General features: G+C 46.3%; 1 protein-coding gene across 1 annotated transcript in view; it reads right to left on the minus strand.

Moving 5' to 3' along the window:
* The window catches only part of CECR2 (CECR2 histone acetyl-lysine reader), a 97,764-nt gene that overhangs the window by 16,495 nt on the left and 59,194 nt on the right, over positions 1 to 22,075 (minus strand). Inside the window, exons 3-8 of the mRNA XM_067289856.1 lie at positions 8,911 to 9,094; positions 7,716 to 7,855; positions 7,074 to 7,178; positions 6,394 to 6,443; positions 3,731 to 3,900; positions 2,906 to 2,983 (exon numbers count right to left, since the gene is read on the minus strand). Of these exons, the coding sequence (XP_067145957.1) occupies positions 2,906 to 2,983; positions 3,731 to 3,900; positions 6,394 to 6,443; positions 7,074 to 7,178; positions 7,716 to 7,855; positions 8,911 to 9,094 (727 nt within the window). The remainder of the gene's footprint in view (positions 1 to 2,905; positions 2,984 to 3,730; positions 3,901 to 6,393; positions 6,444 to 7,073; positions 7,179 to 7,715; positions 7,856 to 8,910; positions 9,095 to 22,075) is intronic.

Genomic DNA, 22,075 nt, shown 5'->3' on the forward strand with positions numbered 1-22,075 from the left:
CATTTTGCTCTACCATCCATCCTGCTTTCTACTCATGCACTCCAAACATCATCCTTTCAGGTCTGACCCTGACCATCAGTTTCCCCCAACTTTCTTGTCCGACCTTTAAGCTACAACAGGAACAAAAAAAAGTCAGGTTCTGCAGCAAGTAGGAAGAGGAAAAGGTAAGCAGGAACCAGCCATCAGAAGTTGGCATGTTACAGATTTTATTTATGATGTGACCATCAGCCTTTCAACTCTCCAGGCAGTAGATCTAAGCCAGACTGCGGTGCCAGACTATTTTCTGCAAATGTTGGTGCATTGGTAAGACCTTCTGTTTTCTTGGATTCATACAGCTTCCACCATTCACATCCTATGGAAATGTGAACACAACATCCAAGTGGCAGCGCTCACTCCAGGACCCCTCCAAGCCTGCTGGGTACATTGAGCACCCTATGCAGAAATGGCGTAACAGAGAACTCGGGGCATGTCCCAGATCAACTCACCACAAATTCGGCAGTGACAGAACAATGAGATAGTTTTAAAGCAAAAGAGAGAGAGTCATCCTAGCAGATCTAGCAAGAGAAGAACGTGAAAAACAGAAACCACAAGCTCAGTGTATGCTCATGACACAACTGCATTTGCTCCCTGCAGCACTTGCAGGGTGATGGCAGTGCTGGGATGACTCTTCAAGACACTCAAGATGCAGAAAAGGCCTGATCTGCAGAGGGACCTAGTGCCTCGTGCCCCCCTGAAGTCCATTGGAGCTGTGGGTGCTCACCTCAGGGTTAAAAAAGAAAAGCAACAAAAATAAGTAAAATCAGACACTATCATCTCCTACCAAATGTGCTGGAAGCAGAAACCTATTAGAATGACAAAAGCAAAAAGCCAACACAAGTAAAACTTCCTTCCTGAGTAAAGAGCTGGCAAAGCGACCTTTCTCCAGCTTCTCCCCGCTGGCACAAAAGAAACCCCGTTGCGTCTGGGACATCACTGCCTCTTTCCCTCCGCCAGAGAGCACTCCAGGACACAACATCGCTGCCTCCCCCCAGACCCCAAAAGGGCCAAATTTCTCCTTTTGTTTTGCTCTTTAGACACTAGGTATCAAACTTCAGGAACAGAAGGGGCGGGTGCTGTGGCCCCCATCAGCCATGCGCCCCAGCCCCTTGCCCTCCAAGCCTTCCTTGCTCCGGTTTCCGCAGCGCTGCCCTAATGAGGGTGCTGCTCAGGCGGCTCTTTAATGAGGAGCTAATCTGAACCACCTGTTGAGAAATCCCCTGCAGTATTAGGAGCCTACGGAGCAGTTATATCTCGGACTGAAGCAGCATCCGACGTGTGGAGTCGGCAGGAAGGGGTCACTCCTGTGCCAGACCAAGGTTTTTCTCCCTGAAACTCGCCTGCTGCTCACTCAGCAAACAGGCCATCAGACATGCTGGCACCTTCTCCAGCTCCCCCGTGGCACTTTGACCGCCGCATCCTGCTGTGTAGCCCGCGCGCGCGTCCAGAGATTCGTCGCCCTCCCGCTTGCTGGCACCCCAGCACAGCAGGCGCTGGGAGGGCCCCGGGCTCGCTGGAAACATTTCACCAGCCCACAGGCAGCAATTAGCAGCCCTCTGCCGCAGCAGACCTGGAGCACCTGCAGTACTGATTAGCATCATTCAGGCTCCATGTGTTTCCCACTCGCCCCCTCCTCAGGGACTTCTGCTGCCTGCGAACAAACACGTGTGCCCTCACCTCCTGGATGGTGGGCTTTGCAGAGAGCACCTCTGGCACCACACTGACCATTGCTGGGGTCTTATTTTCCTCTCCGTAGGCTTTTATCTGCAGCATGATGAGAGGGTCTTCCTTCTTTTTATTTACCTATTCTAAGTAATTATATTTATTGTGGGGAACTGCACTTTCTCCTTTGTTTTGCAGGAACCTCTGACCCTGGCTCACATGGGATATTCCCTGCAGTTTAATTTTCCAGGGTTTGGCAGCATTCTGGGACAAAGCACCAGCCAACTATGTTTTCATCACACCTACAGTGAGAGATTATGCCATGGCTAATTTTTTTTTTTCTCCAAAGCTAATCCTGTGTTGCCTGACCAATTTCTTTTTGTAGCAGTTGCCAGTTCAAAGACCCTCCCATCTCCACTGTACTGTACTATGCCCCTGGCTGTGCCAACATGACTGTTGGGGGCTGTGTGGTGAACCAGACAGGAAGACTGATTTATGTTTAAAATAACCCCAACCAAAGGAAAAAGTTATATTTAACTCCAGTCATTTTCCTGGGTCTGGTTCACTGCACAGACCCGCCAGCAACAGTGCCGTTACACTGATGCAGTAGAGAGGAAGTGAGGGTGAAGAGGCAGGGAAGGAGTCATTTTAGCTGGCAGTACTGTTGTTTGATAGCATTTCTTTAGGCAGCCTAAATCGTGCCTTCCATTCCCATCTGATCCCCTCCTAACTCAGCTCTGTGCTGTATCAAGTCATTCTTCTCTCTCTCTCCATACTATCTACACCCTCATGTGTTTGCAGCCTCACGTTTTCCCCTTGGCTGAATTTCTGTCATTTCCCTTTGTAAGCCAGTTCTTCTAGCTCTCTCATCCTTCTTCAACTTTTCTTTGAACTGCCTCAAATATGCCAGCACTTTCATTGAAGTGGAATTCCCCAGACTGAGCACAGATTTCCATATGCAGCTGCACCAGAGTTTGCAGCAAGGCCTGTTACCTCTGCGATCCAGAGGGCAGCACCTCCCTGCTCGCCATAGAAACCCTGAGTGTCAGGCTGGATTTGACAGGCATTACCACCCATCTCTCTTTCAGCACAAGCACTTTCAAACGACTCCTTCCCACTGAATAGCGATGCTGTGGTTTATTTTTTCCCCCAGGAGGCATCTGCTCTCGCCTCCCTCCGTTGTCCTCCCCTTCGCACCCCCCCTCACCTCCTGCTTGATTGGTTTGATGGGCTGATGGTCAGACATCCACCTGGGAGAAAACTCTGTCCGCTGCAGACGCTTCTCCTGAAACAGGGTTGAGAGTTGAGGGAAGGAAAAAGAGAGTGGATGAAATTAGGGCACATTGGTGAAACTGGAGGGAGAAACTCTGGGGGCTAGAAGTGACCATGAAATCCCTAATAGCTTTACAAGGGTAGCAAACAAACAAACTGAACTCGATCCAAGAATGCCACGTTGCCTGCAGAGCCCATTCATTGTACAAAGCCAGCTATCAGGAGGATCCCATTCCAAATCTGTCCCCCCTTAAAATATTCATTTGACAGGCAATATCCCTATGAGTCTAAGGACTCTGACTTACTATCTCAAGCAGACTTAGCTAGGACAGCTGAAGCAGCAACCGCCCTTTCAGCAGAGCCAGCTGAGAAACTGCAGTTAAAGTGAAATCACTAGCAGTTTGCATGGAAAAGCTAGGCTGTAAATTGCAGCAGTTCAAGAGCAGACAGAGATTCCCTGCCAGCAGAAAAGGGAAAAGAACATAGCTGAAGACAGTAACCCCTTCAGTCCTCCTACTTATGCTGCTTGCAGTCAAGAACCAGATCCTCACGGATCGACTCAAGCCCTATCACTCCATGACAGGGAGTCTTTCTCCCCATACATAATGCTTAACAGCCCCTGTATCCACGGCACTTGCAGGCTGGAGTGGGGAGCAGGGTGGGGTGACAGTTGCCTGGATTTAGCGCTCCTTCAGTCAGCAAACGTCCATGCTCTTGAAAGCGGTCAGACAGAGGTAAACAGGATGTCATGTCTCCTCACCTTCTGCGCAATCATGTTGCAGATCTCCGGCAGGAAGTCTTCACTCAAGAGTTTGTAGAGCTGCCGCTCTCTAAGGGAAGTCCTCTCTCTGAAGCTTTCTGTGACCTGCCTCCACTCCTCTTCCGTCTGACACAGCAGCCACCATGTCCCACGGCCTGGCCCTTGGGACCCTTCAACAACACGAAAGGATGTTATCTCCATGACAGTTATGACTAACAACTCTTCTCTATCCCTTCTCTTCTCATATCATTATGGCTTGAGAAAAGAAAAAAAGATACTGCCAGTGGTCACTGTTATGGAGAACATGCTCAGTGAGGGAAAGCACTGTCAGTGTACAGAAAAGGAAAAACTGCATTGCTGTAGACCCAAAGTTCTCTTGATCCATGAGAGAAGTTTTGTTACCTCCCCTAGTTACACTGAAAGAGATGCCGAGACACAGAGCAATTACATAGGCAAAATGTAACAGTGGCACTTTGCAACACATGGGTAGTGTGACACGCCTATAGTAACCCTTCATCCCAGTTATGACTTTCCATCACTTTGCATGATCAAAGGGTACCAGAGAAAAGGTTTTAATTTGTTCCTTGTAATGGAGGCTGTCAGCCAAGGCAGAACGTATGGTAAAGCAAATGTCTGATTATTTTAGTCTGGCAGAAGAATAAAATCATTGAAAATAAATGTTATTTTGAAATAAGCCAAATTTTTAGGACTGCAAACCTTTACTGTGGTGAATAAAACCTTCCATTCTACCCAAATGAAACATTTTGTTTGCAGGCACTTGAAAGAAGAGAAGAGGAAGTGAAGGACTGGGTTCATCGGGCTGCCAGATGAGGGGGAAGTTCCAAAAGTTCACATCCCATCCCTGCTTGATCCAGAGTCGAATCTGAAGCAGATTTCCCACTGCTCTGAAGCCTGTCCTAACTATCAAGACACTCTGAGCTGTTCCGCTTTGTGTGAAACATTTGAATATTAATTGTGAAGGGAAGACTCTCCAGCGTGGTGGTTAGAACACCCACCTGGAAAGAGAGAATGTAGTTCCTGTAGCACAAATGTTTACAGAGAACTGAGAAGCCTCATCAGTTGCAACTTGCAAGCTTTTGCCCCAGGACAATCTCTAAGCAAAAGGGTTATGGCCCACTTTCAGGGAGGGGGAAGATGCTGGTTTAAATCCCTTCAGGCTGAGGGGTTCTCAGCTCCCTCGAGAAAAAAGCATGCTAACCACTGGCTACTGGAAAGAAAGAAATGATCCCACACCCCACTGGCAGATGTCATGCAGCTTCTCACTGCGTTTTCAAGCAAATTTATTATGAAAAATATAGAGAACCTCCCCCCCCAGAGCCCTCTTCTCTCTCAGCCTAACCCTAGGCACTTTGTGGATTTGAGTGGCTGGTGGCTCCACCACACGAGCTACTAGATTGCCCCAGTAAGATCTGAGAGCTTGCTGCCTCCCTCCAGCCACCTGCCCTCCATCAGAAACCTCCACGCAGAAGTAGTGACGCAGAGCAAACATGTGCTAGTCCCAGGTCACAGGCTAGCGTATTAGCTCAACCTGCCCATCAGTTTCAGTTCAAGTTAATGTACTGGACTGTTAACTGAGATGGTGAAGGACCAGCCACACATTTATTTCTGTCACCCTGGCCATGCTCCTTTGGCAGAAGGAGGCAGCAGACAGCTGGGGGCTGTAACGCCTCAAGCTATGGGAGCTAAATCTGTGGTGGAGAGCTTACCTGCATGCCACTCCTACAATGTGCCCCTTTCTTTTTCCCTTCCCTTGCCAGCTGCTTATGGCTGACTCATTTCAAAAATAACTAGGAGTAATGCACTGCTTTGTGCCACCAGAAGTGGCACTTACTCCACAGCTGAAGTGACACAATTTACTAGAAAACAATGATCTGATAAAACCCACAGTGTCTCGTGTGTAGCTTCAGCTTTGCCTCCAAACTATGGAGCAGCAGCCAGGAAATCTGAACACAAAGGAAGAAGAGAATGAGGCATGGGAAAGACAATGCCCCAGTTGCCTTTTATTGTGGAGGAATGGGCAGGCTGAGCCCATGAGTTATGTGGAAGCCAAGGGATTCTCATGTATGACAAATGAGTCCCAGCCCCCTCAGACTCAGTTTCACATTATGTTGCCAACTCTTTTTCTGCTTGCCTCATTAACCCTTAGGTGGGTATCCCCAAGTCGTCATCTACAGAGGATCGAGTCTAGTCACCCAATAGCCACTGGGATAGAGAGGTGAGGAGAATCAAAGGCCTCTTCCCTATCTTGGCATCACTAATCCTACTCTCTCTTCCCAGTGCGTTTGGTAGAAAAGAAAAATGCTCCCACTACAAACAGGGGCCTGTATTCACCTCATCCTCAGAGAAGCAAGGACCATTCATTTCTATCAATTCTAGTGAGTAGGTGGGCCCCTAAGGCCTAGTGTAACCCAATACATTGCGTTTCTTCATCCCAAACTAATCCATGATAAGATAGGAAGCATGTAGGTACCCAGGCTCTCAGCTGTAAAGCAGCCTGTAATGCTAACCCCTCCTTCCAAACTCAGCTGGAACCACTAGCAGAAAGACTCTCCCTTTCCTGAGAAACGCATCTCTCTGGGCTTTGATAATTTAAGAGCTGTGTTAGCTGATCATATCAACCCTAACCCCAAAAACCTCTTTACCATTTCTTATCTGTGTCTCACGGATTAGCAAGTTCTCTTCTGCCTTCTCCCTACCAAAAAGAAAGAGAAGCAGTGATATAATAAATACATTCCTTAACATCACTGAAATGCAGCCATTTCTGGGTAGAAGCATGGGGAACACAGAAATTATTTGGTGCACAGCAAAACCATAAAAAAATCAGTGTGAAGAACACACACATACAATATATGTATCATAGCTTCATACCATTTTAAAAAGTGAAGTATGTAGATTGCTGTTTGGCAAGGACAGTATTTCAATTCTTATGGGAAGCATCCCAAAATCTGTACTGGCTCAGGTGGCCAGGATTTTGGCTTCAAGTACTAAACAGTGAAAGCCTTCTTTATCAGGACCTTATTCCCTAGCACTGCACAGAGGAACTGCATCAGAAGTCAGGCAGCGGGAAGAGTGATACCCACTGTTTCACCAAACTTGGCTTCCAGCTCAGTCAGAATTTTCTTTGGAGAGTGATCAAAGCACCTACCAAGTCTGAGCTTGCTTCATTTCAGAGATACATTGAAATTACGGCTGCATGAGATATACATACTTATTGGGGGAACCCCAGAAGTACATTATATTGTTAAAGGCAAGAAATATCAGAGAGACTTCCCCCTGGGAACATGTGCCTTCTACAACTATTGCAGGAACAACCTTTCCATACCTCAGCAGATTTTCCTCCAGCAGTTTTTTCCGCTTTGGGGGTCGCCCTCGTCTCTTGCCTGTTTTCCCAGGAACATTTGGGGTGTTCGTCTGCCCCCCGCATCCCCTGCAAAACAACAAAACCACCATGAAATATTTGCTGAGCAAGGGAACTGTGGCTGGCAGGAAGAGAGAAGGGTAGGGAAATTGAAACAGCTGCTAGGAACTAAACCAAAGGAGGGATTAAATCAGAGTAGCAACAGGATGGAGAGGGAGGGAGGGAGGAAGGGAAGGAGAAGCAGGATTCCCACTTGCTGGGAGCCTGATCTGGGAGCCGCCAGCACAGTGCAGGGCAGACAGCTAGGAATGTGGTGGGGAAGGCAGCATCGTTTCCACAGCAGGTTCTTGTGGTGCCACAAAGGCTGCAGACTGGCTCTAACACAATGCACAATGCGGGGCAGCTAGCACTCTGCTTGGCAACTCCAGTCTCGCCCTGCACTGACGCAGCCCTCTCCCAGGCCCCCCCTTTGCAGCCACACGCTCCCCTCCCGTGACAACAGCAGTCAGGCGGAGAGTCCCTTCCAGTCAGGCTGGCTGCACGGGCCCCCCTTCTCCCCATGCACCCAGACATGGGGGAAGTGCAGGGACTTGAGAGGGCTGTTACCTGTCTGGAGCCAGTTCTCCGTTGGTTTTCGCCTGCACCGGGTCTTCCTTGTACATTCGTGTGCCATAGAAGTACCAGTACAGCGCACCACTGCTGTCCTCGCCCAGAGGCTCCACACGGAGGCTGTCGGCGTCCAAGCCCTGCATCCACGGGGAGCACCCAGCCAGACGGTGACAAGTTGAAAAGCAGCCACATTGTCACACAAAACATGATGACACTCCTCCACAAACACCTCCCTCCCTCCCACCATGCCATAACAGCAGCACAGCTGCTCTTCCAGGCCGTTCTGGGAAAATGCGACTCCAGAGGGAAGACGACATTCACTCTCTGCCCAGGGAGGGATTTAGATTGGCATCTCTAATTTGAATGGCCTCTCTCGTTTTAACATTTCATCTTTGGTGCTCCTGACAGGGAAGGTCTAATTAGTGCTGGCGACAGTCATGCACAGCCTTGAGAAGCGCCCTGGAAACTCCCTCCCCCCTGCCGCCACCCCCTTTCCCCCAGCTCTCCCAGTACACTTCAGCCCCATCCTTTCATCTCACACCATCCCTCAGCAACACAGTCTCTGCTCCTACAGCGCTGCCATTACAGTTGGAGCATCTCCAAATTCAGTCTTCTCAGGAAGAGTAGCCAATGAAGCCAATTTACTTAGTGACTTTTGTGTTAGAAACACATCTGCAGAGGATGAGAGCCCCAACATCAGTTCTACACATTTGCCTTGGCACTTCTGCAAGTGAGGGAGTGAGGGAGGAGAGGACAAACTGTCAACATGCTGCACTGCCACCAAGTACCTGGCCTTAAAACACACTTCTCTGGTGTGAAACTCACAATCGGGGAAAGTGGCCTGGCTTATCAAAAGCTCACCTCAAAAACCATGAACAACCCACAACTCTTCGACTTAACAGCAAGAGCATGGTGATGTCTAGTCACCAACACATTAGAAAGGGATCAGGAGAAAAAGACAGAAAAGGGCCGCCAGGATATGGGCATTGCTGATATGCCTCTGACCTGTGACCTAAACCCCACAATGCCCTTGCACCATGCCCAGCCTGTCCACCACCTACAGCACAACCCTGGGAGGGAAATGGGATGCTGACTTTCCTCCCTTCTGCCCTCCCCAGGAAGAATTCTTAATCTACCCCAGCTCCTGCAACTGCACCATCTCCTCCTTCCCCACTCCTGCTGCCCAAAGCACCTTGAGGAGGTCAAAGACATCATCTGCATCGAGCCGGTAGTCACAGAGGCGGTGTAGGATCTCGACTCGGGTGCGCAGGGGCAGCTCCTGGAACGTGGACTCCCGCAGGGGGTTGGGTTTCCCTTCCTCCAGCTCCCAGCGGTAGTTGATGATGTCCTCCAGGTAGCTGTGAAACGTCTGTGATCTAGCCAAGAGAACAAATCCCCCCACACTCACTATAGTTTTACCATGCCAGAAACACCTAACGCGACGGGGACAACCTAAACAAACACAACACAGAGACAGTTAACACTTGAAGGAAAACTGTGCCCTAGGACAGCTGTGGTTCACTGTATCTCTGTAGTTTAGGTTTCCAAGCTCCCCTACCAGCACCATATTCTAACTGCAACACTGTGGGATTTCATGTTGTACATATGCAGCTTACAGGACTCTGTATTACTATTATTTCATTTCAAGCTGAAAGAACAGGCTAAACATTATCTCATCCCACTCCATCCCCTTTTTATCACAGTGGGAAGTACCTTGTGCCATCACAGGCATCAACCCTTTACGACACCAAGATGCAACGCAGCAGACTAGGCTGATCCCATCTGCCTCTCTCCATTTCAGCTGACTCTTATCTTCTTCAGCTTTCCATTCGCTTCTCACATCTGCCATTGCCAAGCCCTGTTCCTCCCTCTGCCTCTTAGGAAGTTTTCTATGCCCCAAGTCAGCAGCTCTAAAATTTTTGATAGCTGATCCTCTCTGCTGCTGTCTCCTTGCCTCCCATACTCCTGTCACCGCCCCCACCCTCCTCTCCCTCCAAGCTCAAAGATGCTGCCACTTTTCTCTGACTCTGCTACCAGCGTCTCCGGCAGGACATATGCACAGCCCACGTTGGCAGACCACAGCTTGGGCCCTGCTACGCAAGGCTCATTCCTAACACGGGCGCTTCACAAATAGTGTTCAGGCCAGAGCACACTCTCCTCTCCAGACTCCCAGATTCTCAGGCTGAACACTCGAGCACTTCTTAAACACTACTGCTAAAATTATCTTTTTCGCTTGCTAGCTGGGCCACACCAAGCACCCCTTTCTTTGCCAAGAGTTCACCATCTAATCCAAGGAAACATATACATTTCTTATCCTCATTTGGTATTGATAAGTATTACAAATTGTCCCATCTGACACATCTTAGACTGCTGATGAAGCTTAAGGTTAAAAGAACTCTTACATATATTTTAAGAAGAGCTTATTCTGACTCCTGAAAAATTCAGGGAAGGGAATGAAGAAGGGATGGTGAGACCATGTATCCCTAAAAACAAAACTTCCTAAAGAACAATCCACATCGCTTAGACTCCTGAGACTTGCCAGTCTCTCTTAACCTGCTAGAATTGTGTCCTGAGCGTAGAAAAGGCGGAGCCCCACTGTCCCTAAAACCCAGCCACTCTTACACACACGAGAAGTCCATATGCCTGGAAGAACACCACTGGGTACACATTTCCACCATCCCTCAAACAGGCAGCTCAACTTGATAGGTTTTTGGCACAAACGGATTACTCTATATGATTAATGGAACTTTGCCAGCACTAGAGAATTGCATGTGCCTGAGAAATTGCTAACTACTACAGAAGCTATTATTTTTTAATGAAGAGACAGAGGAACATGATCTTACTGGAGGAAGATTCTTAAAAGTCAACAAGAAGTTAGCTGTTAGACAGGGGGGCTTCAGACATTTGGTAAAGACTGGACAGCGACTGTGAGAATGGAGGAGCAGTTGACACATGATTTCCTCAAGCCCTATCCACCTGGCAGCATTTCCCTTCCTCCCCGAATGGAGGGGGATTGATGCTACCACCCTGCAGATTACTCTCTGTGAGCCAGTTTTTCTGCATGTCAAATGAAAGCTGACCTCCTAGAGCTAACTCCTCTCACTGGATGAGTTTTATCGGCCTCCCTATTGTATTTAACAACAGGTGCCTGAATGCACGTGGATCTAGTGGTTTCTGCAGCCTGCAAGCTTCACTCTTTTCCACATGGCACAAGCAAAACATTAGCATTTCCAAGTGTCAATGTTTTGCCCTACTGATATCAGCAATCAAACACATGTAACTTGAAACAGTCCCTTACATCCAAAATGTTCAGTCAACACAATAAAGGAGGACAGTTTCATGAAATGATTTGTGTTGTCTCAAGTACAAATTTTAGGGTAAAAACTACAGAAACTATCCTTTTTTTTATGAAGTATTGAATGCAGAGTCAACCTACCTTACATCTCTTACCATACATTCCCACAGAACCTTCATTATATACCTCAAGACCCAATCCAACTTCCAGCAAGGACTTCAACTTGGCAAAAAGCACAATACTAGATTCGATTTATAAACTATTTGTTTTTAGGAGTGCTCTTTGATCACACACAGCTTAAATATCAGGTAAATATTTATTTACTAAAGTCACCAATTAGAAAAAAAAGAAAGATTTGACTAAAGCTTTTAGAACAGAAATAATGACCCAAGTTTCCTTTCCTGAAAGCATGCCAATGCCTGTATTGATCATCAGATGCTTCTTCCATCATGAAAGGGGATGGAGAGCATCCAAATTCCAGTAGCTCAAGTTCAACGTCTTGAAACTCTGTCAGAGCTTAAGGCAGAAGATTATTTAATCAGATCTGATATACGGGCTCTGGCCATTTCCAGTAAAATTGACCAAATAAACAATTTTCCTAGGATCCTGGAAAACAGTGGTGACACAGGATACCAGGAAGAAGCAACAGAAGTTAAAAGGCTTTGTCTGTTCCTATTTTTCTGGCTAAAAATTTTTCTACAAAAAAGGGAAAGGCATGCATCAGACAGATACTTTTACCATTTGCATGAGTTCACTTTTCTTGATCTTCCATTTTAGCTGCACTCAAAAAAGGCTGATCCAGGAAGCCCCTCAATTCCAGAAGATCATCTGAAATCTTTGCCGATATAACTCACATTCCCTTTGGGGACTGGCTCTGTTGACTTAACCAATTTGGTTCAAGTCTGACTTTCACATAAGTGGCTAACACTAAAAATTTCCGCCATCCATCTCAGTGTCCAATACATTACAAGCTCTGTTCTCAAAAGTACTTCGAGTTCCTACCCCATCAATTTTCAAAGACAGCTACTGTGCATTTGTCGCTTTGAATAAGGAGAGAAATGAGAACCAGAGATGGGAACCAGATGTCTCAAGGCATTCCCAGTCACTCTCAATCCTAGCCAATTTATATTTTCCCTCTTCAAGAGGGCTAGCCTCATTTTCCCAGACAAATATGGGGTCCCAGTCTTCAACCTGTCTGCCACACCTATGCTTAGTCTCTCTTGGCCTGTTTCCATTAAACTTTCCTTTGCAAAAGGTTTCTGAAACAGACCGCCTGGTTCACAGAATAAAATCTGCAGGGAGCATTGCAAGCTGTAAGAACTCTGGCCTTGGAGTTCTTCCATGGACAAAGCAGAAATGTTTGTGACTTATTATTTAGCATTACCCATTAAACCCAAATCCAAGAATCGAAGAGACAGGGTCAGGAGTGGAATGACCTGGATGCATTCTGTCAACTACCCTTCCTCAACTCAATGAACAGGACAGTGATATACCTGCAGGTGTGGTAAGTCCTACAGAGTATCTGCTGCATTTGAGAACCTCTGAAAACCCTTTTCTAGGTAAGAAGAAGGCAGGAGATTACCGAGATAATGAGATGGGATCTATCTCTTCTGATGTTCTCAGCATGACTGACACTCAGCTGACAGAGGAAATGGTAAGTCAGCAATGCCCTTTCTCTACAAATTCGGATATTCCCCGGTTGGAATGGATTCATACTTGGATACATTCTGTTTCAGAGCATGTATCCAAAGGAAAATCCCTTTTCCTGTCATCTTGTACCAGTATTAGCAAGGGCCATGGCTGTTTAGTTTCTGAGATTAAGAAAGACTGGATGTCTTCAGAAGAGCTTTTTCACATTGAATTAGCAACAGCTAGATCCAGAGGGGAAAATAAAGAGTCCTCAGTGTCCTCAGCTGTTCCCTGAAAGCAAATTGGGGCTCCTAGTAACAATTAAAAAAAAGAATTTGGGACCATGGGCCATAATGATTGTCACCGTATCTCACTCTTCTATCCCTGCCCCCCCATGCCATACAGCAGAAGCATCTTCCATACAGCTCATTAGCCAAGGAAAACTATTAAAGCAATCACCTACAAGAGGTCAGAAGAGTTCCCTTCGGATCACTCTGCAACTGTAAAGCTTCCCCCTTCCTACAGACAGTTTTTCTCCCCATCCCAACTTCATTAGCCTCTGTGCCATTAAAATTTCACAAAATCAAGACAGTTTCCCTCACTTGTCACAAGGTCCCCTGCTCTATAGTCACTACCTGATATGGAAAACGATTTGGATAGCTGCAGTGGGGAGATGGCGGAATAATACATGTGTATCTAAGTGATACATCCCTAGGTGGATGATGTGGATGTCCTCATGACAATTTCTTTTCTGTGAGCATGCAGGCAGCCTCATCCTCAACTGTATGCTCTGAAACCACCGGGCCATTGTCAGCAGTCCCTACCTTTCTCCAGTCATTAAAAAGAGGTCAAGCTGAATCACACCTGTGGCTGGAAGTTTGAAGCATATGCTGTGGACCTGTCCATATATAAAAAGAAATCTGCGTGGGGGGAAGGACATGATCTAGCACACCCATGTCAAAGGGGAGAAACAATGGCAGACAATCCACAAGAGTACTAGCGACATTGCAGCTCAGGTTGCCTGTGATCTTTCGTAGTAGCTGCAAAAGAATCAGGGCATAAAGAAGATGGGAGCAAGTCGAAGGAGGGGCTCCTCCCCAACATGGGTATCAGCATCCAGAGAAATTATCAGCATCAGAGAAATTATACACCCCCCGAGAGCCGAGCACGGCAGCCTGACCATCTGCTGCACGGCTGCGTCCCAGAAGAGGGATGTTTCTCCGTGCTCCAGGAGAGGGGAGCCGAGGATTCCTCCCCCCGCCTGGTGATCCCAATTTGGCAGTCTGTCTCCACAGCAGCTTTCCCTACACTCAGAGGCACCTTCCCCACCACCCAGGGTTTTAATGTGCTGGTGTCCTTCTTTCGTCGGAGAGGCTTGGCTGGCACCTGGAACGAGCCAAGCCCCCTTCCTGGTGCCTGTGTGCCATTGCTGTGTGCAGCCTCCTGGAGGACCTCCTCTGGAGACCTCAGCGGGAGTGCGTGAGCATTTCACAAAGCTCATGGCATAAATGGAAAAATTTATCCGGAGCTTTGGGTGAGCATGCTTGGGAGAGGACAGCTGCACCTATAGACCCCAAGCCCACAGGCACCCTGGAGGGTGACCTCAATGTGAAATCCCTTCTGAGCAAATCCAGGACTGTTAAGACTGCAAGTGTGTGCGTGTGTGTATTTGCATATATATATATATACACACACACACACACACACACACACACTTATTTATATTTTTATGCTCAAGCCCAAAAGAAGTGGAGCCACTTGTGCTTTTATTTTTCAAGCCTCCAAAGTACATCAAATCTTGGCTGGGAAACTGTAAACAAAATCAAGCCAAAAAACCAAAAGCAAAAACAAACACTGATTCAGTAAAAGAGTCCCCGTGTCAATCTGCACTTCCTGCAGGCAGGATGCCATGGCCCAAGTATGGAATTACTGTTACAGCATACCTCCCTATGAGGCCCATTGCTGCCATTTTTTTTTTTTTTTTTTTTACAAGCTCCCCCTCTCTGCTCCCCTCAAAAAACCTAAGACAAAACACACAAAAACCCCAACCCTGAGAGAGTAAATACTGGATCAAAAGAAACATTAGGGTAAGAAGTTGGAAATATCAGAGACAAAAATCTCTCAATGATGCTCAGATACTGCTGGCACACACAGATAAGCCTTCTGAAAGTTCAGATGCCAAATAATTGCCTGGACCCCCTAGCTAGAATATCTATCATGTTGACAGTATTTTAAGTCTCTTGTTTCATTTAATTTACAAAATGCAACGGCAGAGTAAATACTGGAACACTCTAAGTAAAACTGCTGGGAAAATGGTAAGCCTGACCTATGTCTTATCCCAGATAGTATATTGTTCAGTACTGGAGAATAAAACCAAGAACCCTGACAAAACCAAAGGATGACAGAGAGCAGGAACACTAATAGACCTCCTTCACCTTCTACCCAAGAGACTTTCAGAGCAATGTGAGGGAGGAAAATGGAAAACAAGACTGGGAGAGCTCAACCTTTCCCTCAAAGACTATTTAAATAGGAATATAATTATTCTCATAGTTCCTTTTTACAGAGTTAGCCAGTAAGAAAAATAACAGAGGTGATACTTCTGGTCGGTAAAAGCTTTAAAAGCTGAAAAAGACTTGGATTCCCTCAGCAAGCAATAGGCAAATAATAGGCAATAATTGCCTTTGAAAGGTTCTCAGTAATAAGTGAATAAAGATTTCTTGGGCACGTAATTCACGGTGCACAAGAGAACTGTGTTCCGCCTGTGTGATCTCTCTAGTTAAAACAAAAAAAGTCTCATCAGAACAGACGTTTTATCATGGATTTAATTTTATGGACTGAAGATATTTCACCTTATGGGCTGGCACCTTTTAAGTTCTGAATTGGCAAAAAGGCACCAGCTTGGTGTTGGGAGTCACTCAGGTGTTAATGAGAGCATTAACTGACAGATGGCATTCAAGATATTTTCCTCTCTCCCATGAAGACAGCTTCTTTGCAATAGCAGAGATCAGGAAAGCTTAATTCTTAACAAGCATACAATGCTTCAGCACAAAGGCAAGCCCTCTAGAAAGTAATGGGAAGGATTCAGGGTTTGCTGGGATGACCTCAGTCAAACATCATTAGCAGGGTCAGGAAAAGCAGAGCCTATTTCAGACGAAAAAAATAATGTAAGGGGCCCCACGATCAATCTATCGTGGCTTGTCAGAAAGAGAAAGCATAGGCTGACCTTAGAAGCAATATGAGTTACTACTACTAGCCTGACCTTGAGCTCTCATGTAACAATGGAGACCTCTTTTTTTTTTTTTTTTTTTTTTACTGTATTAATGAGCTTTCTTATCTGAGGTGGGGAAGGAAGGCTTATGGACCAGCTTGTACTTTAGCTTCAAACAATTTACCTTACTGAGAAACTAAATCAGGCATGGTGCAGGGGAAAAAAAGATACTACCTCCGTGGGGGAGAAAAAGGTTGGATAGGTATATTCCTGATTTCCTTCCAAGCCCTCTGTGTGCAACTCGCTCAGAAGACATGCAAGCCAACACAAAACACGTATTCCTCAGACCACAGGCCAACCTGTCATCAGGGCAAACAGACTGGCAGAGACTCAAGGGCAACAAGTGCCTTGAAGGGCCTCTCCTCAAAACACTTCACTGCAGCAGAGCAAAATGACCAGGGAGCTGGAGATCCAGGAATCATGGCCTTAAGCTTTAACAGCCACATTTTGCTTCCAATCCAACTAGCAGCTTCCTGCATTACCTGCAGGGGCAGAATTTAAGAATACCAGCAAGGAACAGTCATGAGGGAAGAAATAACTCCTGGCCACACCAACCCCATGACAGACCTCAGCAAGGACGGACGGACCCTGGCAGAACTCTTGTGATGGAGGAAATAAACTCCGGGGCTTATCCTGCTCTTCAGTGCCCTCTTCTGACTCATGCTTGGGGAATATTAGCTGATCTACAAGGAGCTGTGGACAAAAGAAGGATCGTTTACATTAATGCACCCTGAACAAGACCACCAAATGGGAAAAATAAAAAAATCAAACTGGGCTGATCAAAGCTCCAGTGTGAAGTCTCTCTTCCAGAGTTGGAAAGGGAGCAGAAATTGCTGGAATATGAGGCCATCATGAGGTATGTATAGGCACACCTCTCATCCTCCACTCTTAACTAGAACTAGTTTTCTGAATGCAGATGCTGCCCAAACCTCAAATAGCTTTGCCTGCATAGCCATTCAGAAGCATTGACAGGGTAGGAAAGGAGAAAGAGGCTTCAAGAGTCAAAGCACAGACTGCACAGAGCTCTGCTTGCACTAGTCTGTCTTCACACTTCTAAACATGGGAAGATGTTCTTTCTACCTCACACCCATGGCTTTGCTTCAAACCATAAAAAAAAAAAGAGTTATTTAGTAAATGGTAAATAGCAGCAGCTCTACCCTAAAGCAGTCTCGTCTAACCCCAGGATTTGGCAGTCTGAAATATGAGTGATTAGATGTTTCCACACCCCTGAAAGATACACCCACGTGTTCCACAAAAGTAGAGGAAAAAGCGGGGTAAATTCAGCAAGCTAGCAATTCCCGTTCCTTGCCATCCACCCACCTGCCCCACAACATGCCTCTGGAGCTTGAATGTGGCACTGAGACAACCTCCAAGAGCACACTGAACAGACCACATAGCAGGAGGAGACATTAGGGTGCTGGTGTAATTTAGGACCCTCCCTCCAACATGGCAACACAAAGGTAGGACAGGAGGTTCTCCAGCAGAAGGGCTGCTTGATCTTGCTAAGGAAATCTAATTTACCCAGCTGGGTGCTAGAGAATCCACTGCCTTCCCAGCTGAACTCTAAAACCATTCATATTTAGGAGAGGAAAGAAATAGCAGAGAGAAACCAAGTTTGTCAGCAGCTAAGAATATTCCAGTCCTGCTCCTCATCTTCCTTCATCTTACCTCAAGCAATCTTCCATACACTAAAAACTGGAGAAGCTGGAAGGGGAGCTGGCAGATATGCTGTATCCCACAGAGAAGTAGAATAGGAACAGCTATGGAGCGAGACAGTGTCTCCAGGGACACGGAGAGAATGGAGAGCTGATGTGGGCTGTCTAGTCTAATAAGGGATCACACCACAGGAGCATGTGCTGGCTTGACAGAAGCAAGTGCAGTCACTTAACCTGAATATGACAGCTGAAGTGGGAGTACTGCTGTGCTACCCCCAAAAAAGGGGAGCACAAAGGAAGAAGGGGAAACCACAAGGTCACCACAGCTGCTCACCCCTCAGGGAGGCTCCAGTACTGCACATGGAGACTTCTCCCCGCAGCCCTGACAGAAACGCTGAACAATCAAGGAAGCTTCCAGCTTGGGCTCTTCAAACTCTACTAGGCCACACTAACCAACTCATGAATTAGATACAGACACCCTTTTGCCTGCCATGAGCTGATACTTGTTGCTTTCCACCTTATACAGACTCCTTCTCCTTCACACAAGAAGCACAAGGCTGTAGGTCCACTCTTCCAAAAGCAGAAAACTGCTGGAAGAACTGAACTCATCTCATAAGCCAAAGCAGCAAAAGGCATGCTCTAACTTTTCTCAGCTGCCTAGCTGCCTGTGGTCCACGCTTTTCCTGTGATTCTGCCTTTATCTAGCAAACACCCTCTACATGACACAACTGCTGGGAGTTACTTGTTTGTTGTTTTGCTAAAAGACAGAAAAGCATCAGAGATACTGAAGCAGATATAAAACTATCCCATATTGGCCTGTTCTGAAAAGGTTTTTCCCTTAGGCTGGCAAATGCCAGGGACAGGCAGGAGGGCTGAGATAAGTGTCTATTTGATCTTCTCTCCCCCATTCACTCTGGATTTTTCACTGCTTTACGTTCACAAAATGCCGAGGCAGCTAATTGGTGCTCTGTGACCCCTGTTAATTGGGCTGTGTGAGAGAAAGGCAGCACTGGCAGGAGAAATCACACGTACCTGTTACTTTGAACTGTCTTGTCATTTTCCATCTCCCTGCTTGCAGGAGCTCCAAGCACCCTTCTGTGAGCCATGGCTGCTCTATTTTCATTGCCATCCTCAGGACCAGCAGGAGGGGCCACAAGTCTTACCATTCAGTTGTCCTACCTCTAATATGTCAAGGTAGCAGAAGACAACAATGAGGCACACTGTATCTCCACCCCAGCTCCTTCCACATGAGAAGGTGAATGTGATTTTTGTTGAAGGAAATAAGTAACCTGAAGGCACTGATGGCCTTTCTTTCACCTATACCAGATTGCTCCCTGCTGCCCTTATCTGCCTCTTTATTGCTCCCCTTCCTCCCCCTACACTGCAGTACCAGGAAGAAAGGAGCAGATGCCCAGCATCCATTTCCCCATCTCAAGAGAGTAGCAGCCTATTTGGACAAGTAAGCCAGAGAAAGAAACCAACTGTGTGAAGAGGCAAACCATGAAAGAAAAGAGACTTTGCCAAGTCTGGTGGATTATGCAGTACCTGGAGGATGTGGAAGATGCATATGGTGAACTACAGGCACACTGGGCGATGGGCCACATTTGATTCTAGGTAGGAGCAGGGCCTGCCTGCATATTTCTGTTGTTTGATTAGGGAGTGGGAAGGGAAGAAAGAATACGAGCAGCAATAAAACCAGAGCAGCCAGAAACATCCCAAACAACAGCTGAAGACATATGGTAGCATAGGAAGAGAAATTCCCTAGGAGCAGGAGGATGCATAAGATCACCGCCTAGACAGATTAAGAGAATATTAAAGGGATAAAATAAAATTTAAAACATGACGGCTTCCTGTTTGTTTTTCACTGCCATCTCAACCTTTCTCTCTAACTCAGTGAGTCTTTGCACAGGCTCCAAGAAGGGAAGATTTGTGCTCTCAATGCACACAGGATTTTGGGGTTATAGTAAGGACAGAGAAGCAGGACCCTCCCCCTTCTCCCCCCTCAATTACAGATGCTGCTTTTTGAGTGAAAACTGATGATGACAAATCAATGGTTTGGATAACTGGGTTAAAAGAGAAAAAAAAACCCAGTTTTTTAAAAGATCCTGAAACATTACTCTGGTCAGCCTACAATATTGCTATATATATTTGTGAAGTATGAAGTAAGGTAGAAATAGATGCACAGAAAAGAACGTCTACTCTGAATGAATGCAAAAAGGAGATGATTTGAGACACTTTAAAAATTTGTCTTTTTCCTTAGTTGCAACACTGCACAAATATCAGTTAATTAAGTGTAATTATGCTATTTTCCATAGATATTGTTGGGATAGATTCAGGATGACCACGATCCCCCAAAAGTGTGTTTAAGCACACTTGCCCAGCTTTGTCACTAACCCCACAGTTACTCTGTACTTCACAGTTTATGCAGTCTTACCTTTAGGATACTACCCTGAAACCATGAGTCAAAGGGCACAATAACAAATCAGTTGCCATCAGCGTGATGTACAACCCATGAGAGCAGCAAGGAATGGTTTAAACTCAAAGAGGAAACCAGCTCTGTAATCAGCCACTAGTATGCATGTTCCTACCATCATGTTGCAGCATGCTCCACAACTCCGGCATGGAGGAAAGCAGGTGATATTGCAGCTCTTTTTTTCTTCTTACCTAAAATTACAGACCTTATTTCCTTGAGATATGTCTGGAATTCTAAAATACTGTGCATCTGGAAAAGATACAGGAATGTCCAGAAAACTTATAGTAGGACAGTCTGTCACATATCCTGCCTGTCTGAATGGGAAGACGACTTGAGAGCTTGGCAAGCATGAGGAGTTTCTGCTCCTTTATCAGAGAGCAAAGATCTGAGAGCAAAGATTCTTGGAAAAGAGCACTGGATATTACAAAATAACAGCTACCAAAAAAGTCTTCTAATATTTGACAGAGGAAGAATACAAGTCTTTGAATGACATGGGATGCTCACTTTGGTGGACAGTCCAGTAGTCATGGAGAAGGAGACAAGCTGCATGACCCAGCAGGGTCAGCTGTTCTTTTCCTGCCTTGAGGAATCAGTCTGTTAAGCCAAGGGAGCCCAAGAAAGAGGCAATATCAGTTATTGAAGCTTTGCCTAGAAAGAGAGACAGAGCTAGTACTAGAACAGGGTGGTACCAGTGCTGATGCAGTCACACATCATGTCCAAGGTGGAAAGGACCAAGGAAAGAAGTTATCTCATCCCCAGCCCCCACGATAAGTTAATGATAGAGTTGAAAATTTCTCTGTATCATGGCTGAAGAAAGTTTTGTATTAAGGTGATAGCTGATACTATGGGATATCTCAAGGAAGATGTATATGTCAGCTCTTACCACATGATGACATTGGTGACATTGATCTTGGCTGTGGAAAATGACTTTCATTAAGCAATGAATTCACTGGCATACTAATAAATAGGGCTGGAGAGCCGAGGAGTGTTGGAGTCCAATCCATCCCTGTCCAATGAGATCTACCACTGCACCTAGAGTGGGAATAAGAATTGTTCCCTGACAGTATGCTAAGATAAAGCAGTAAGAATCTCCTGAGACCCTAAGTGCAGAGTTTTCTGTAAGGCTCAAAATCAGAAGATGAATAACAGAAGTTGCTGGCAAAGGCAGAATGGCAGGAGGCAGAATGGAGGTCCAGAGTCTCAAAGTCAGCACCAGAATGTGTACTGAAGGCACTGGAGCATACATTGGTACCGAAGGGCAGGAAGATAACGGCAAGGAGACATAGTTATGACCGATATTTAAGTTGGTGATATCGGTGCACAAGACGGAGGTACAGAGTAGGAGAGCCAGCTGAAGAAAGAATGCATTAATCCATAGGGCACAGCTGGTCTCCTGGTAAAACATTAGATCACCTAGAGAAAATTAAGCAGTACAATGCCAAATTGGAGACTACAGGCACATCAGCAGGCAGCAATCTTGATGACACTGACAGACTTAATGGTATCAGCAAATTATGTCGCTTTTTGGATGCAACTGAAAAGCAAAGAACCAAGGTTCTCCTCAGAACACATACTCATGAGGCAATAAATCTGAGACATAGCAGTTCCCAGGGCCTGTTTTAGATCTCGAGGAGCAATTCTTGGGCCTCAAAACAAAACTGTCTGTCCTGGACCTTTCTGAGCACAACTTTACAAAGGGAGGTGCCTTCTGTTCTCAGACAGGAGGCCAGAGTTTTTTCAGCCTTGTAAAGGAAGTCAGACAAAGGCAGGAGGGTCCTCAGGCGCGGTGAAATGTCGATCATGAAAGGCCCTGATCAGCAGGTGAGAGAGTAACTCCCCAGTGGTGGAGGCCTCCCAGCATGGATGGATGCCTCCCAGTGCTCCTCAGGAATTTGGAGTGATGCATTCTTCTCCGGGCAGTTCTTCCCCAAGGCTTATCAGACAGTGAGGATGGGAATCACTTATAGGCATAATGTTCCCACAGCCAAGACAGTGTTTGAAGCCTGGGGGCTTCTGCATTGCTTCTGTGTCAAGTAT

This window comes from Apteryx mantelli, chromosome 1, assembly GCF_036417845.1.
Source record: "Apteryx mantelli isolate bAptMan1 chromosome 1, bAptMan1.hap1, whole genome shotgun sequence".
Taxonomy (NCBI): Eukaryota; Metazoa; Chordata; class Aves; order Apterygiformes; family Apterygidae; genus Apteryx; species Apteryx mantelli.